The 15,826-nt window shown below is 35.8% G+C and overlaps 1 protein-coding gene across 11 annotated transcripts in view; it reads left to right on the top strand.

Moving 5' to 3' along the window:
• CYLD (CYLD lysine 63 deubiquitinase) overlaps positions 1–15,826 on the top strand; it is a 72,010-nt gene that overhangs the window by 3,067 nt on the left and 53,117 nt on the right. For 7 of the 11 annotated variants that reach the window (XM_061387168.1, XM_061387169.1, XM_061387166.1 and 4 more), the window contains exons 2-4: positions 3,321–3,972; positions 5,092–5,394; positions 7,547–7,652. In XM_061387168.1, coding sequence (XP_061243152.1) covers positions 3,469–3,972; positions 5,092–5,394; positions 7,547–7,652 — 913 coding nt within the window. In that variant the 5' untranslated portion in view covers positions 3,321–3,468. Of the gene's footprint in view, positions 1–3,320; positions 4,784–5,091; positions 5,395–5,671; positions 7,275–7,546; positions 7,653–15,826 lie in introns of those variants that run through there. The other 4 variants (XM_061387172.1, XM_061387175.1, XM_061387174.1 and 1 more) reach the window with 3 other exon arrangements.

Raw genomic sequence — 15,826 nt, forward strand, 5'->3', positions numbered from 1 at the left:
ATTTTTAAACAGTTAGGCCTGAAAAGTAATAAGAACAAAAATGAGGGCAGCCGTCATATCTTGAATCTTCTGTATTTTTCAGTTTCGACCGCTGTGCTGAGTGCATAAAAATACTAAGCTAACAAACCTTGATTGATAAAGAACTCACTGACAATGTGATTTAAATCTTATGCCGTCTTGAGTCAGTTTTTACTGCTTGGGGTTCAGTGTCGTGCTTGTCCCAGTGAAAGAAGAATGTGGGCATCGTGTTCATTCCTTCAGTGGGAGAACAGTCTCTATTAGCATATTCTGCTGTAAGGCCAGTATCACACTCGTGCTCAGTTGTGTCTGACTCTTTGTGATATCCCGTAGACCACAGTCTGCCAGACTCCTCTGTCCATGGGATTTCCCAGGAAAGAATTCTGGAGTGGGTTGCCATTTCCTTCTCCAGTAATGCCAGTTTACTGAGATATTAATGATCATTAAATTTGTCTTATATACCTCTAGTAGAGCCATAAAATTTTCTGTTTAACTTTATCAGTTACAATCAGAATTAGTTTTTAATATGATAGTTCCAAACCTATTCTTTCTTCATGTATTCTTTAAAAGAGGAAAAACCACATTTTGGGATAATGTGGTTTTTGGATAATGCTTTTTAAATATTTTATAACTTTCACTTTGGCTGGTCTGGTTGTCTAACATGACGACTACTATTAATGAGTTTGTTCACTCTTACTTATGCTAATGCAAGTCAGAAAAAAGTTACTGCTCCTTGTGTAGTTCACTTTAAAATATGGTTCCTAATAACTGTTGTTAAATTGCCCATAACCTTCTTATAAACCAAAGTAGTTGGTTTAACTGTGTACTGTCTCTGAAATGATTTGCAAAAAACCTTTTGTAATCAAATTGATTTGAAATAGGGTGTCCTAATGCCTTCCATATAGTAGTTTAGTTTTGTCTTGGAATATTCCATTAGCACTGGTAGTTTTTATTTTAAATTGTGACATGGATTATGAAGCTGGAGAATCAATCCAGCAAGAATTGTTGGCATATACTAATTATTAAGATTCAAAGAATTTTAATATTTGAAGGCATAATTTGTTGGAACTAAAAAAAATTCCTTTCAAAACAGAATTGCCATACTTTAAAAATAATTTTGACCAAAAAAATTTAAATATATTTGAAAAAGAACAATGCAACTTCACTTTTTTAGGAGTTGCTTTTTGACCATCTCATCCTACCTGGAGCAACAGAAATAATGCCTGTGAAATAAAGCCTATGTGCTTTACTGCTAAAGACCTGTTCAGAATTTATGTATTCCTCTTTTTGTTACTGTTTTATCTTTTTAAACACACAACCATATTTCATTACCTGGCTTCTCAGAACTGATTAGAAATAGTAAGCTGGAAGGCTGTACAAGAAGTCAAGTGCATGTTGCAGGAAACCACAGAAGATGGCTGATGGCAAGGGAAAATGGTAGAGTGTAAATCTAAGGAAGGAAGAAGCAGGAACTCAGAAAAACCGTAATATAAAACCTCTTAGCAAAGAGACAAACATCTTTTCATAGTGACAGCCACATACAATGATTTACATTTATGTTGGTAACTCAGTGCTCAAGATAAAATTGAGACTATTTCCTTGTTGAAAAATGCTGACATTTAAAAAGAATTTTAGTCTGCAATAACAAATACTGCATTTGGAAACTTTTAAGGAATAGAGCCAAATTAAGGTTTGGGTCACTGTTTGGGTAGCTCACCGCAGGAGTTTTGTTTATATGGCACCAAGGGTTTCCACAGGTGTCTTATATAAGTGGCAAATGTAAATTGATCCTGTTTCTGCTGAAGTAGTGCCCTCAAGTGGAATTAAGGCAAACATTATAGAAAAAGAGAAAACCACTTTATGCTACCCGCCCTCACTAAATGTTGTGCATATATTTCAGTGATGTTGATTTGAAGAACAGCAAAGCCCTTTACCCTGTCTCGGGCAGTCTTCATGCCTCATTCTAGCTTGTAGAGGGCCTTTTTATTAATAAAAACTTTACATTATAGGAAAACCTCATCAACTACCAGTGTGTTATAAAAGAAATACTATTCTGTGTGTAGATTTGCCAGGTTATGTATTTAATCACTAAGTTAAATGGCTAAACTTTAAATTTGGTTCTTTAGTTTTAGGAATATTTATTTTTTAACTCCAAGAATAAAATAGATGAATATGATATTGCTGTCACCTGCTGCTGTTAGCCCAAATAATGGAAATGAATATCACCTCCTCACAGGAGGATGGAATAAATACTGTATTTAGAAACCAAATAGCCACATGCATGTGACAGAGAATACCTAAGAACCATTGTTTTCAGTAAGATAATGAATTAACATAATGAATTATAGTCTACTTGAATTGATGAAATTGTATAGTTTTAAACCTGTGATTCAAGTAGGGTTGAGAAGGCTATTTTAATTGTGAAAAATGAATATCCTTGTAAAAATTTCAAATGAAAATTTGAAAGTGAGAAAGAAACAATCTTTTTTTCCTTGTCTACATAGTTAAACTTGTGGTATAAAAACATTTTATGCTTGATACTATACTGCAGTTATATTTCTTCCTTATGTAGTAGTCCAAGTTTTGATGGCTACAAAATTGATTTTTAAGACATTGTTAATAAAAGCAGATTTATAATATCTGATCTTTATGATTGAGAGAGATTAAATGATAGCTATGATTAATATGATTAACATTTGCTTATTAAGGATAAAATGTGTAAGATAAGAAAATGAAGCTGAGTTAGATAAAATGTTCCATTATCAAAGCATGGCACACAGATAAATGAATTGTGGTTGAAGTTTTAGAATGTGATTTGATGATATTTTTATTGATAAAAATGTTCAACATAATTGTGATGGGTAACTTTTTACTTAAACTACTTGTATAGAAATAATAGCCTTTTTGATTTGTGTGTTTTGCCCAAATACAGCAGCTTATTCATTTAAGTTAGGCAGAGTCTATTAATTTTACTTTTTAAACTTTAAAAATGTCAGAATATTTATATAAGATTATATTTTACTAGAATCTGAGTTCATAAATTTCAGTGCCTTGGAAACAAACAGTATTGTATTGTCTTTGGAGATAATTTACAATTGAATCTCCTTTATTAAATATGCAGTATTACAGTAGATACAAGTAATATAGTATGTCTTTTAACCTCTCCAGATATTTTTGAAAGTATATCATTATGTGTATGTGTGTGTGTTTTCACTAGCTGAATGAAGAATTTAAAAAGTCTTTGACCTTAATTTTAGCTCATGTAGAGTGAAGTGTAAAGTTTCTCTTTGCTTGTCCTCCAGGCATTTTGATTTGCTGTCTTTTTACAGCATGGACACCAAATTGCTAAAAACATGCTTTGGGACTGCCAATGAATTTATCTCTTGTGGTTTTACTACACACTTAGTAATTCCCTTTTTTTTGAGTTAATATTTTGGAGTTAATATCACAATGAGTTCGGGCTTATGGAGCCAAGAAAAAGTTACTTCACCCTACTGGGAAGAGCGGATTTTTTATTTGCTTCTTCAAGAATGCAGTGTTACAGACAAACAAACACAAAAACTCCTTAAAGTACCAAAGGGAAGTATAGGACAGAATATCCAAGACCGTTCTGTGGGGCTTTCGAGGATTCCTTCTGCCAAAGGCAAGAAAAATCAGATTGGATTAAAAATTCTAGAGCAACCACATGCAGTTCTGTTTGTTGATGAAAAGGATGTTGTAGAAATAAATGAGAAATTCACAGAATTACTTTTGGCAATTACCAATTGTGAAGAGAGGTTCAGCTTGTTTAAAAACAGAAACAGACTAAGTAAAGGCCTCCAAATAGATGTGGGCTGCCCTGTGAAAGTCCAGCTGAGATCTGGGGAAGAAAAATTTCCTGGAGTTGTGCGCTTCAGAGGACCTTTATTAGCAGAGAGGACAGTATCGGGAATATTCTTTGGAGTAGAATTACTGGTAAGTTTGATAAGTCATTTTAGTGGGCTGTGTATTTATGTGTGTCTGTGTCTGTGTGCACATACGTTTTTCTTTTTCCTTTTTTGAATACAAAATAAGTTTTCCCAGAATTCTATATTTTTTAATGTTCATAAGCCTGAGGATTTACTTTCTAATGGTAGATTAAGATGATACAAAGATGATGCTTTGAAAACTTTGAAAAACTACGTATAGTAGGAAATACACAAATAGATCATGTAGTTATTGAAGACTTTCCTATCTTTGAATATTAAAAATGAACTCTTAGCAATTGTAAACAAATTACTTAAAATTGTTAATTATCCTGTGACATTATCATGGTAGGTTTCTTTGCTTTTCTTAAAGTATACTATTAAGTAACAAAATTTGGATATATAAGTTGTAGCAATTTCAACCGGCTTATAGTTGTCCCTGATAATATATGTGAAAATCATGTTGACATTTGTTTGCACTGAAAAGAAAACCAAGAACTCTGTGATAATGTTTCCAAAATTAACATTCTCAAGAATTTAAATGTTAGTTACATTTTGACATTCTTGCAAATACAATTTCATGCCTCGTTTGCTTTTTAAGTTTTTTAAGCAGCAATTGTAAAACAATTGGAGAATTGAATCCCAGCTATGCCATTTACTAGCTGAGTAACCAAACTGCTTTCTAAATCTGCATCCTCATCTGTGAAATAGTGATATTAATACACAACTTGCAGTGTTTTTGTGATATATTGATTCAGGATTTAACATGGTGACTGGCACATAGTATGTGCTCAATAAATGGAGACAACACTACTGTTAAAGTAAGTTTTTCTTTTTATGACAAAATTTTTGTTAAAACCACAATGTGAAATCCAGCCCAAGCTCTCTCACAGTAGAGTTATCATTTAAAATTACCATGTAATTTTATTTCAGCATCCGATACAGTTTCTTCCTTATTTTTTGAACACCCTATATTCAGTGGTAACTGCTAATAATTATATTTTTTATATGTGTCACTTAGAATTTGTTCAGTGATTTCTCTGAAGTCCAAAGGATGCATCTTTTTTCTTAGGGATCATCTTTCTCTATTAGTCACTCACTTTTTTTTTTTCTCTCATTTAAAAACTAGGAAGAAGGTCGTGGCCAAGGTTTCACTGATGGCGTATATCAAGGGAAGCAGCTTTTTCAATGTGATGAAGATTGTGGAGTATTTGTTGCGTTGGACAAGCTAGAACTCATAGAAGATGATGACACTGGATTGGAAAGTGATTATGCAGGTCCAGTGGATACAATGCAGGTTGAACTTCCCCCTCTGGAAATAAACTCCAGAGTTTCTTTGAAGCTTGGAGAAACTATAGAATCTGGAACGGTTATATTCTGTGATGTTTTGCCAGGCAAAGAAAGCTTAGGATATTTTGTTGGTGTGGACATGGTAAGAAATTTTGAATTATATCGTCTTTGTTGTATATATCTGTTAGTTTTATAACCAATTTAGGTACAGATTAAACACTTTGAATACTTAAAATAGACTACTTTGGAGTAATTTAAAGACCTCGTTCTAATTTATCTTTCGTAAAGGAATGTTGATACGGGATAGGAGTCTAGTTGTAGAATTATAGTTATTCATTTTTCCAGTCTGAATAAACGGAAATAATGTTTTCAGTCTTTAAATTTGCTGTGTAATAAACAGAAAAAACCCCCACCAGAATATATTGCATTATGTCTTAGTTTTCTTTATTTTGAAAAGGCTTTTTTTTTTTTGTAATCTGTGTTTCTCTTTTTGTAATATTTTGCTGAATTTTACTGACTGCTCTGATTGTAATGATTTAGTGTAAAAGTCACTTACGGAAAATGCCTGAATAGAGGAACAGCACATTGCTTTAGATGAAAGACAATTCAGTGCCTTCATAGCGTGTATTTCACTCAAAAAAGTTTTTTTTTTTTATTGTGGTAAAATTTATGAAACATAAAATTTACCAATTTAGCCATTTTAAAGTGACATTAAGTACTTTCACATTGTTGTGCACCCATCACCGCTATTCATCTCCAGAACATTTTCTTCAACCCAAAATGAAACTCTGTACTTATTAAACAATAACACCCTATTACTCACTCCTCTCAGCCAGTGTTGTTCTGACAAGCAGAATTCTTTCTGTCTTTGTGTATTTGCTTATTCTCTGTGCCTCATATAAGTGGAATCATACAGTATTTGTATTTTCATTTGTGTCACTCATTGTTAATGTTACCTTACAGTCATAATTGTTAATAATGAATACATCTCAATATGGCAAATTGGACAGTACATGTGGGATTAAGAGAAGGAGAAGAAAAAGGCTTGAGAACATTTTTTATCATAGATTGAAAATATGAACAAGAATTTGTTAGGTATAATGAAGAAAATTCACATGGAATTATTAAACACCAGCAAGAATTGGGAGAGGTTGTGAGTAATAGACTTTTGTGCTCATGGTGTTTTTAGTGATTATTTTTATCTATTCAGTTATACTTTGGGTAGGATATGAATGCTCTAGTGTAAGTTTCTCTTACACTTTGCTTGGAAATCCAAGGAAATTCTATTGATACCCATTAGTTAGATAAACCTCACTCTGTCGTTTAGATAAACACTTACTGAACATTTACCATGTGAAAAGTTAGAGCCAGAGTTAAATACGTAGGTCCCTCGGGATAGCTAGAAATAAAAACACATTTTAAACCATTATTCTTTAAATATTCAGAACTTATTTAGAAAAGAGAGTGTGGGCTGAGCAGGGGGAGCATTGGAGAAAGAGGGCCATAGGTCATTGGAGTTAGTTTCCTTTTGCTTTAGGTCATTTAGGCCTCAAACTTGGCAAAAGCCATTTAGGCCTTCTTCTCCTTAGATGGCAGTGTAGGTAGCATCTTGTTTACTTGGGGCGTCTGCTGAGCCATTGCACTACCAGCTTCTCCCCTGCCTCTGTCTTCCAGTTGGCTTATGCAAGCATTCGTTCCAAACCCCTCTAGTGTAGTCCTTGAAAGGAAAGTTCTGGCTAATGCAATAGTGTTCATCTCCTTCTATTTCCAGTGCTATTTAGAATGCTGTCCACATTGGTGCTCAGGGCAGTTGTCTGACTGGACTGTCTTCTTAGTCTAGCTCCATGAACAGCACTGGACAAGTTGGTGCTAGACTGGAATATAAAGTAATTAATATAAAGATCTCCATTTTGAAGAGAATTCTTGCATACCCAGTGACATTCAATGACAAAAGAAAAAAATAGACTTTCTGTCTATAGAAAAAATTTCCTATCTATACAGGAATTCAAATTGAACATTTATGTAAGTGCTCAGGGAATGTGAAGGAGTGAATAGAGCAAGCTAGGGTTAATTAGGGGCCACTTTCTGGCCCCTACCAGTGCAGATGTATGTTATATAGACTATTTATTGTCTAGTCAAGTATGATGAACACTTTTGATCCTTTGCTCCCCAGGTGGGTTTCTGTGGCTTGATTATTCTTGGATATCATTTTTTAGAGGATCCTCTTGTGGAAAATATGCTTTCGTATTTGTTTTATTGAGGAGGATTTTAAAGTTTATTCTGTTAATTTCTAGGATAATCCTATTGGCAACTGGGATGGAAGATTTGATGGAGTGCAGCTTTGTAGTTTTGCAAGTGTTGAAAGTACAATTCTCTTGCATATCAATGACATCATCCCAGGTAGGTTTTCTTTGTGTTTTATATATTGTTAAGGCAGAGCTTCTAAGACATATTCAGTTATGAGGACATAAATATAAGCTTCAAGATGCGTTTTTGGAACTTGATTTTTATATTATGGAATTGTTATTAATAGGATATCTTTCCTTACCCCCAAATAAAAATACTTAAAGGTTTGCATTTCTAGAAGTATATGAGTATGGGGTACCTTTTATTATCATTCATTTTTTCATTACTTGTCTATTTTAACCCTTTCTAATAATTGCAAGAGTCAGAAAATATAATAAACTGCTACCTGTTTGAGTGAGAGCCTGGTTTCAACTAGAAGCCTTTTAGTAAAAGTTGGTCATTTTAATATAATCTAATATATTGTGGAGAGGATTCTTGCTGGATACCTCATGAGATCTCTTCCAGTTTTAAGGTGGTATAATTGATCTAACTTCATGACTCTGTAATCAGAAACAGATCATTCAACTTTTACATCTTAAAAATAATCTTAAGCAACCTTTATTTTACCTCAAAGAAGTAGCACCTAATGGCTGATGTCAACTAATTGATAAATTCTTATAGTTAGCAGCATCAGCATCACCTTCTCCCTGCTCTTAGTAGAATTGCAGTTAGAAGCTAGTCTACTGGTAGTATGTTAATCATGAAACATACAGAGGCAATCAAACTTGGCGATTCTCATTGAACATTATGCAGCTATGAATTGTCAGAAAGCCTGCATTCAATAGCCACAAATTATGAATTTCTTAATTAGATGACTTCTACATTCTTGACAAAGTTATAAGGTAGGTCTTAAGTTTAGTTCAGTCGCTCAGTCGTGTCTGACTCTTTGCGACCCCATGAACCGCAGCACGCCAGGCCTCCCTGTCCATCACCAACTCCCGGAGTTCACCCAAACCCATGTCCACTGTGTCGGTGATGCCATCCAACCATCTCATCCTCTGTCGTCCCCTTCTCCTCCTGCCTTCAGTCTTTCCCAGCATCAGGGTCTTTTCAAATGAGTCAGCTCTCCACATCAGGTGGCCAAAGTATTGGAGTGTCAGCTTCAACATCAGTCCCTCCAATGAACACCCAGGACTGATCTCCTTTAGGATGGACTGGTTGGATCTCCTTGCAGTCCAAAGGACTCTGAAGAGTCTTCTCCAATATCACAGTTCAGAAGCATCAATTCTTCGGCACTCAGCTTTCTTTATAGTCCAACTCTCATATCCATACATGACCACTGGAAAAACCATAGCCCTGACTAGATGGACCCTTGTTGGCCAAGTAATGTCTCTGCTTTTTAATATGCTATCTAGGTTGGTCATAACTTTCCTTCCAAGGAGTAAGTGTCTTTTAATTTCATGGCTGCAGTCACCATCTGCAGTGATTTTGGAGCCCCGAAAAATAAAGTCAGCCACTGTTTCCACTGTTTCCCCATCTATTTGCCATGAAGTGATGGGACCAGATGCCATGATCTTAGTTTTCTGAATGTTGAGCTTTAAGCCAACTTTTTCCCTCTCCTCTTTTACCTTCATCAAGAGGCTCTTTAGTTCCTCTTCACTTTCTGCCATAAGGGTGGTGTCATCTGCATATCTGAGGTTATTGATATTTTTTCCAGCAATCTTGATTCCAGCTTGTGCTTCCTCCAGCCAGCACTAAGGTAGGTCTTAATTATCCCCATTTTGCTGATGAAAAAAAACTGGGGCTTAGATAGGGATAAGATTTGCTAGGATCAACTAAGATCCTACTTGATTTTGGTAGAGCCAGAATTCAAATCCAGGCTTGTCTTTTTATAAAGCTCTGCCCTTTTCGGTACCTCCTCACCCCAAGTCCTGTGTGTTGACTTGGGATATGAAGACCTGTATAGAAGCCTCACATGTATACTTGGCAATATTGTTTCTATGGGGATGTATTTTGTTTCTGAGTCTTTAAAAGCTGACTTTTGCTATATCAAGAATCGCAACTGAACAAAATGGTTTGTTTTTTTTTTTGCTATCAGTGTTATTGCTGATTTTGACATAGGACACTTTTGAGTACCCCACAGGTCATTTCAAGTCCTCAGTTCCTTTTTTGTAAAAATGAAAGGGTTAATTAATACTAGATGATTCTTAAGATTCCTTCTAGCCTGTATTCTTTGCCATTCCTAATTCCCTGTTGACTTGGCAAGTAATAAATGCTTGTTTTGCTGACTTAGGAAATGCTTTCTACGTTAGCTTTTAGCCTTGCAGCAAGAATACATTAATTAGTTGGAGAAATGAGATTCAAATGATAAATTTGTTTCAATTTTGCTTTGTAAAAGTCTGACATACTTTATTTTCCTTGATTTCTTTAAAATCAGGTTTTAATTTCTTACACATTGGGTTCTTAGCTATTTCTTTGCTTCCCTTTGGAAATGAATGCTTTATATTCAAGGGGAAGCATACATGTGCTTGATATTTTATCTAGTAATATTTAATTTACCTTTTCATGTCTGCTTATGGAAAAACATAGTTTGTGATATAATTTGAAATACCTTTTGATGTTACAATAAATGTTTATTGTCTAAAAAGCAGTTTTCCTAAGGCTTGTTCCTTCATCAGATGTTATTAAACTCTTACTTAGGGTTTTTGGGTTTTTTTTGGTGTTGAGGATATAGTAGGAAACAAAACAGATAAAAGTTCAGAAATGGAGCTTTTATTCTAGAGAGTGAAGACAGATAATGAATGAGATATATGGTCAATTAGGAGCTTCCCAGGTGGCTCAGTGGTAAAGAATCCACCTGCAAACGCAGGAGATGCTGGGGATGTGGATTCCATGGCTGGGTCAGGAAGATCCCCTGGAGAAGGAAATGGCAACCCACTGAAGTATTCTTGCCTGGGAAATCCCATGGTAGAGGAGCCTGGTAGGCTACAGTCGATGGGGTCACAAAGTTTCAGACACGACTTAGTGACTAAATAACCACAGTGGTCAATTAGATGCTGATTGAGTGGAGAGTGGTAAGCAAGGTAAGGGGAAAGGGTGTGCTGGGGTGTGAAGGGTGGGATTTTGTTTTTACTTTATGTAGAGTAGTCCCTTGGCTTGGGGTATCTCTTCATGGCTGCTCCAGCAAAGGGCAGCTGCTGCTCCTTACCTTGGACATGGTATATCTCCTCATGTCCTCCGCTCCTGACCTTGGACCAAAGAAAAGCAAGGAGAGATAAGAAAGCCTTCTTCAGTGCAAAGAAATAGAGGAGAATAATAGAATGGGAAAGACTGGAGATCTCTTCAGGAAAATTAGAGATACCAAAGGAACATTTCATTCAAAGATGGGCTCAATAAAGGACAGAAATGGTATGGACCTAGCAGAAGCAGAAGATATTAAGAAGAGGCGGCAAAAATACACAGAAGAACTGTATGAAAAAGATCTTCACGACCCAGATAATCACAATGGTGTGATCACTCACCTAGAGCCAGACGTCCTGGAATGTGAAGTCAAGTGGGCCTTAGGAAGCATTACTACAAACAAAGCTAGTGGAGGTGATGGAATTCCAGTTGAGCTATTTCAAATCCTAAAAGATGATGCTGTGAAAGTGCTGCACTCAATATGCCAGCAAATTTGGAAAACTCAGCAGTGGAAAACTCAGTCAGTTTTCATTCCAGTCTCAAAGAAAGGCAGTGCCAAAGAATGCTCAAACTATCGCACAATTGCACTCATCTCACATACTAGCAAAGTAATGCTCAAAATTCTTCAAGCCAGGCTTCAGCAATATGCGAACTGTGAACTTCCAGATGTTCGAGCTCGTTTTAGAAAAGGCAGAGGAACCAGAGATCAAATTGCCAACATCCACTGAATCATGGAAAAAGCAAGAGAGTTCCAGAAAAACTATGCCAAAGCCTTTGACTGTGTGGATCACAATAAACTGTGGAAAAGTCTGAAAGAGATGGGAATACCAGACCACCTGACCTGCCTCTTGAGAAATATTTATGCAGGTCAGGAAGCAACAGTTAGAACTGGACATGAAACAACAGACTGGTTCCAAATAGGGAAAGGAGTCAAGGCTGTATATTGTCACCCTGCTTATTTAACTTATATGCAGAGTACATCATGAGAAACGTTGGGCTGGAGGAAGCACAAGCTGGAATCAAGATTGCCGGGAGAAATATCAATAACCTCAGATATGCAGATGACACCACCGTTATGGCAGAAAGTGAAGAACTAAAGAGCCTCTTGATGAAAGTGAAAGAGGAGAGCAAAAAAGCTTGCTTAAAGCTCAACATTCAGAAAACTAAGATCATGGCATCCGGTCCCATCACTTCATAGCAAATGGATGGGGAAACAGTGGAAACAGTGGCTGACTTTATTTTTCGGGGCTCCAAAATCACTGCAGATGGTGACTGCAGCCATGAAATTAAAAGACGTTTGCTCCTTGGAAGAAAAGTTACGACCAACCTAGACAGCATATTAAAAAGCAGAGACATTACTTTGCCAACAAAGGTCCGTCTAGTCAAGGCTATGGTTTTTCCAGTGGTCATGTATGGATGTGAGAGTTGGACTATAAAGAAAGGTGAGTACCAAAGAATTGATGCTTCTGAACTGTGGTGTTGGAGAAGACTCTTGAGAGTGCCTTGGACTGCAAGGAGATCCAACCAGTCCATCCTAAAGGAGATCAGTCCTGGGTGTTCATTGGAGGGACTGATGTTGAAGCTGACACTCCAATACTTTGGCCACCTGATGTGAAGAGCTAACTCATTTGAAAAGACCCTGATGCTGGGAAAGATTGAAGGCAGGAGGAGAAGGGGATGACAGAGGGTGAGATGGTTGGATGGCATTACCGACTCAATGGACATGAGTTGGGGTAAACTCCAGGAGTTGGTAATGGACAGAGAGGCCTGGTGTGTTTTAGTCCATGGGTCACAAAGAGTCAGACACGACTGAGCAACTGAACTGAACTGAGGTTAGTCCCAGTGAGCCTCTCTAATGTGTTGACATTTGAGCTCTTAACATGAAGGTGATTTGAGGGCTTGGCCAGCTTGAGGAATAGCAAGGGGTTCATTGTAGCTTGAGTGAGGGACAGTGCTAGGAGAGGTAGTGAAGCTGGACCATGCAGGGCCAAATGGCTGGTGTATGGATTCTTGGCTTTACTCTAGGGAGTTGGGGAGCTAACGTGGATTTTGCACAAAGGACAACTTATGTAACTTCCGTTTACAAATGACGGCCCTGGCTGCAAGTTAGAAGGCAGAAACAGGGAAATCAGGAGGGGGACTGTTGCAGTTATCCGTGTGAGAGACAGAAGATGGTGGCTTGAATTGGATTGGTGTGTAATAGCTTGTTTAGTTTAGCCTGTTTTAAAACTTATAATAAATAGAATCATAAAGATTGTATTCTCTAATGATTGCATTATTTACTTAAAGTATATTTTGAGATTCTTTCTGGTGAATGATGGTATTAGTTTACCTTTACTGCTTCATAGTATATTTCATTGTGTGAATACTTCATGATTTAATAACCCATTCTAATGTCAGTGGTTGTTTGGGTTTTGAGTATTTCCATATCCTCATCAACACTTGGTACCCATTAAATTTTTTGCCAATCTGATACCTTTGAGAAATGGTATCTCAGGGTGGTTTTAATCGTAGTTCCCTCATCACAAGTAGGGTTGAATAATTTTCATATGTTTATGGAAAATTTATGTCCTCTAATAAATACCTGGTTGTGTCTTTCCTCAGTTTTCTGTTGATTTGTCTGTTTATTGATTTGTGAGTTCTTTATTTTAAAATTTTAATGAAGTATGTTTTCAACATTTTATTATGCAATTTCAAACATAGAAAAGTTGGAAGAATTTTATGCTGAACATCCCTATTCCTACCACCTAGTTTCTACAATTAACATTTTTGTATAATACTTGCTTTATCATATTATCCATCCCTCTATCCATGCACATCTCCATCTTTTTTTTTTTTTGTAATGCATTGCAAAATAAGTTACAGACCTCAGTACACTTCATCCTAAATACTTCATTATGCATATAATTAACTAGAGATAAGTATTTAAGGTGTTTTTCCTTTTGAGATGAAAGAGCATATGGTAATAAAATATACATTGTATCTTTGGAATTTTGACCAATGCAAAAACCCTTGAGTTTAGTAACTATCAAGTTACTAAAATAATTTTTAATAAGAAATGCATTTGCATATCTCAAATCAAAATAATGAAACAGTATAGTAGGATGTCTTGTTTCCATTCTATCTCCTCTGCTCTAGTTGCCCCCTCACTCCACTCCTTGCCACCCACCAGTAGCTATTTTTATTAGTTTCTTGTATATCTTTTTAGAGTTTCTTCATACAGTATAGGTGCATATTCTTTCTTCCCTTTTTAGCTGTGAAGAATAATATTTATTCTGCATGTGCTTTATTCTCTTTACTTTTTATCTTGGAAGTCTTTGTGTATCTGAGGTTCTCATTATTTATAGTACATATTTTCCATTGTTATTGTGGTTCCCTAATTTATTGATTCTTACTAATAGATATTTGTATTGTTTCTAAATTTTTACTATTATGCACAATGCTGCACTAACCTCATACATATATATTTTCTATATGTGCTAGCTTACCTGTAGGATAAATTCCCAGAAGTGGGTTTGTTTGATGAAAAGCTGCATGCATTTGTATTGTTCTAGATACTGCTAAATTGCTTTTGGTAGTTGGTATAACAATTTGTATTCCTGCCAGCAGAGTGTAAGAGTGATTTATTTTTTATTTTGCTTTTTATTTATTTATTTTTTACTGAATAGTTGATTTACAGCGTTGTATTTCTGGAGTACAGCAGAATGATTCAGTTTTACATATGTTTGTGTGTGTATATGTGTGTGTGTACACACTCATATTCTTTTCATTATGTATTATTACAGGATAATGAATATAGTTCTCTGTGCTCTACAGTAGGACCTTGTTTTTTATCTGTTTTATGTAGTAGTATGTATATGTTAATCCCAAACTCCTAATTTATCCCTTTCTCACCCTCTTTCCCCTTTGGTAACCACAAGTTTGTTTTCTATGTCTGTGGGTCTGTTTCTGTTTTGCAAGTAAATTCATTTGTGTCATATTTTAGATTCTGTGTATAAGTGATACCATATCATAGGTGTCTTTTTCTTTCTGATTTGTTAGGTTGATACAAAAGTAATTGAGGTTTCAGACTGTGAATTTCAAATCATTATAACTAGCCTCAAACACATCTCTATTAATCAAAGTAGGAACCTTTACAATCAACACATTTTTGCCAACAAGAAGTAAGTTTGTTTATTCCTGTAGCATAAAAATCTGAGCTTCAGGATTTGAGGAATTCTTGGAAAGCATTTTCTGTCTCTTGCTGGTTGTGGAAGCATTTTGCCTGCAAAATATTGTCGAGATGATTGAAAAAGTGGTAGTCAGTTGGTGAGAAGTCAGGTGTATATGGCAGATGAGGCAAAACTTCGTAGCCCAATTGGTTCAACTTTTGAAGCATTGGTTGTGTGATATGCAGTCAGGTGTTGTGGAGAAGAACTGGGCCCTTTCTGTTGACCAGTGCTGGCTGCAGACATTGTATTTTTTGTGCATCTCATTGATTTGCTGAGCCTACTTCTCAGATGTAATTGTTTTGCTGGGATTCAGAAAGCTGTAGTGGATCAGACCCATAGCAGACCACCAAACATTGACCTTGACCTTTTTTGGGTGCAATTTGGCTTTGCAAAGTGCTTTGAAGCTTTTTCTCAGTCTAACCACTGAGCTATACTTTCTATTCTGTCTGTTAATGCTTCAGCACCACATTGTTTTAATGATTCTTTATATTTTCATTACTCTTCTGAGTTTTCTAGATTGTCTTCTAAAAGTTTAATAATTTTTCTTTTCACATTTAAGTTGATAATATACTTAGATATGATCTTGTGTAGGATATGAGGTTTGTATTCCTAATTTTCTCTACTGTGCTTGCTGAGTATAAATGAAGTTTATCATGTATATATATGAATCTTTCTGTGTCATAGCTTTAGAAGAAATCCAATAGCAGTAAGAGTACATTTCCCTTTTTGTTCCTTTTCTTAATTGAGTGTCTTGGTTGTTTTTGGTCCTTGAGTCTTCAATGTAAATTTAACAGTCAGCTTCTCAAATATTACAAGAGAGTTCTGTTGGGTTTTTGATTGGAGTTGCACTTAAACTGTGGAACAATTTGAGGAAAATCGACATTTCTGTTATATTGA

The sequence above is a fragment of the Bos javanicus genome, chromosome 18 (assembly GCF_032452875.1).
Source record: "Bos javanicus breed banteng chromosome 18, ARS-OSU_banteng_1.0, whole genome shotgun sequence".
Taxonomy (NCBI): domain Eukaryota; kingdom Metazoa; phylum Chordata; class Mammalia; order Artiodactyla; family Bovidae; genus Bos; species Bos javanicus.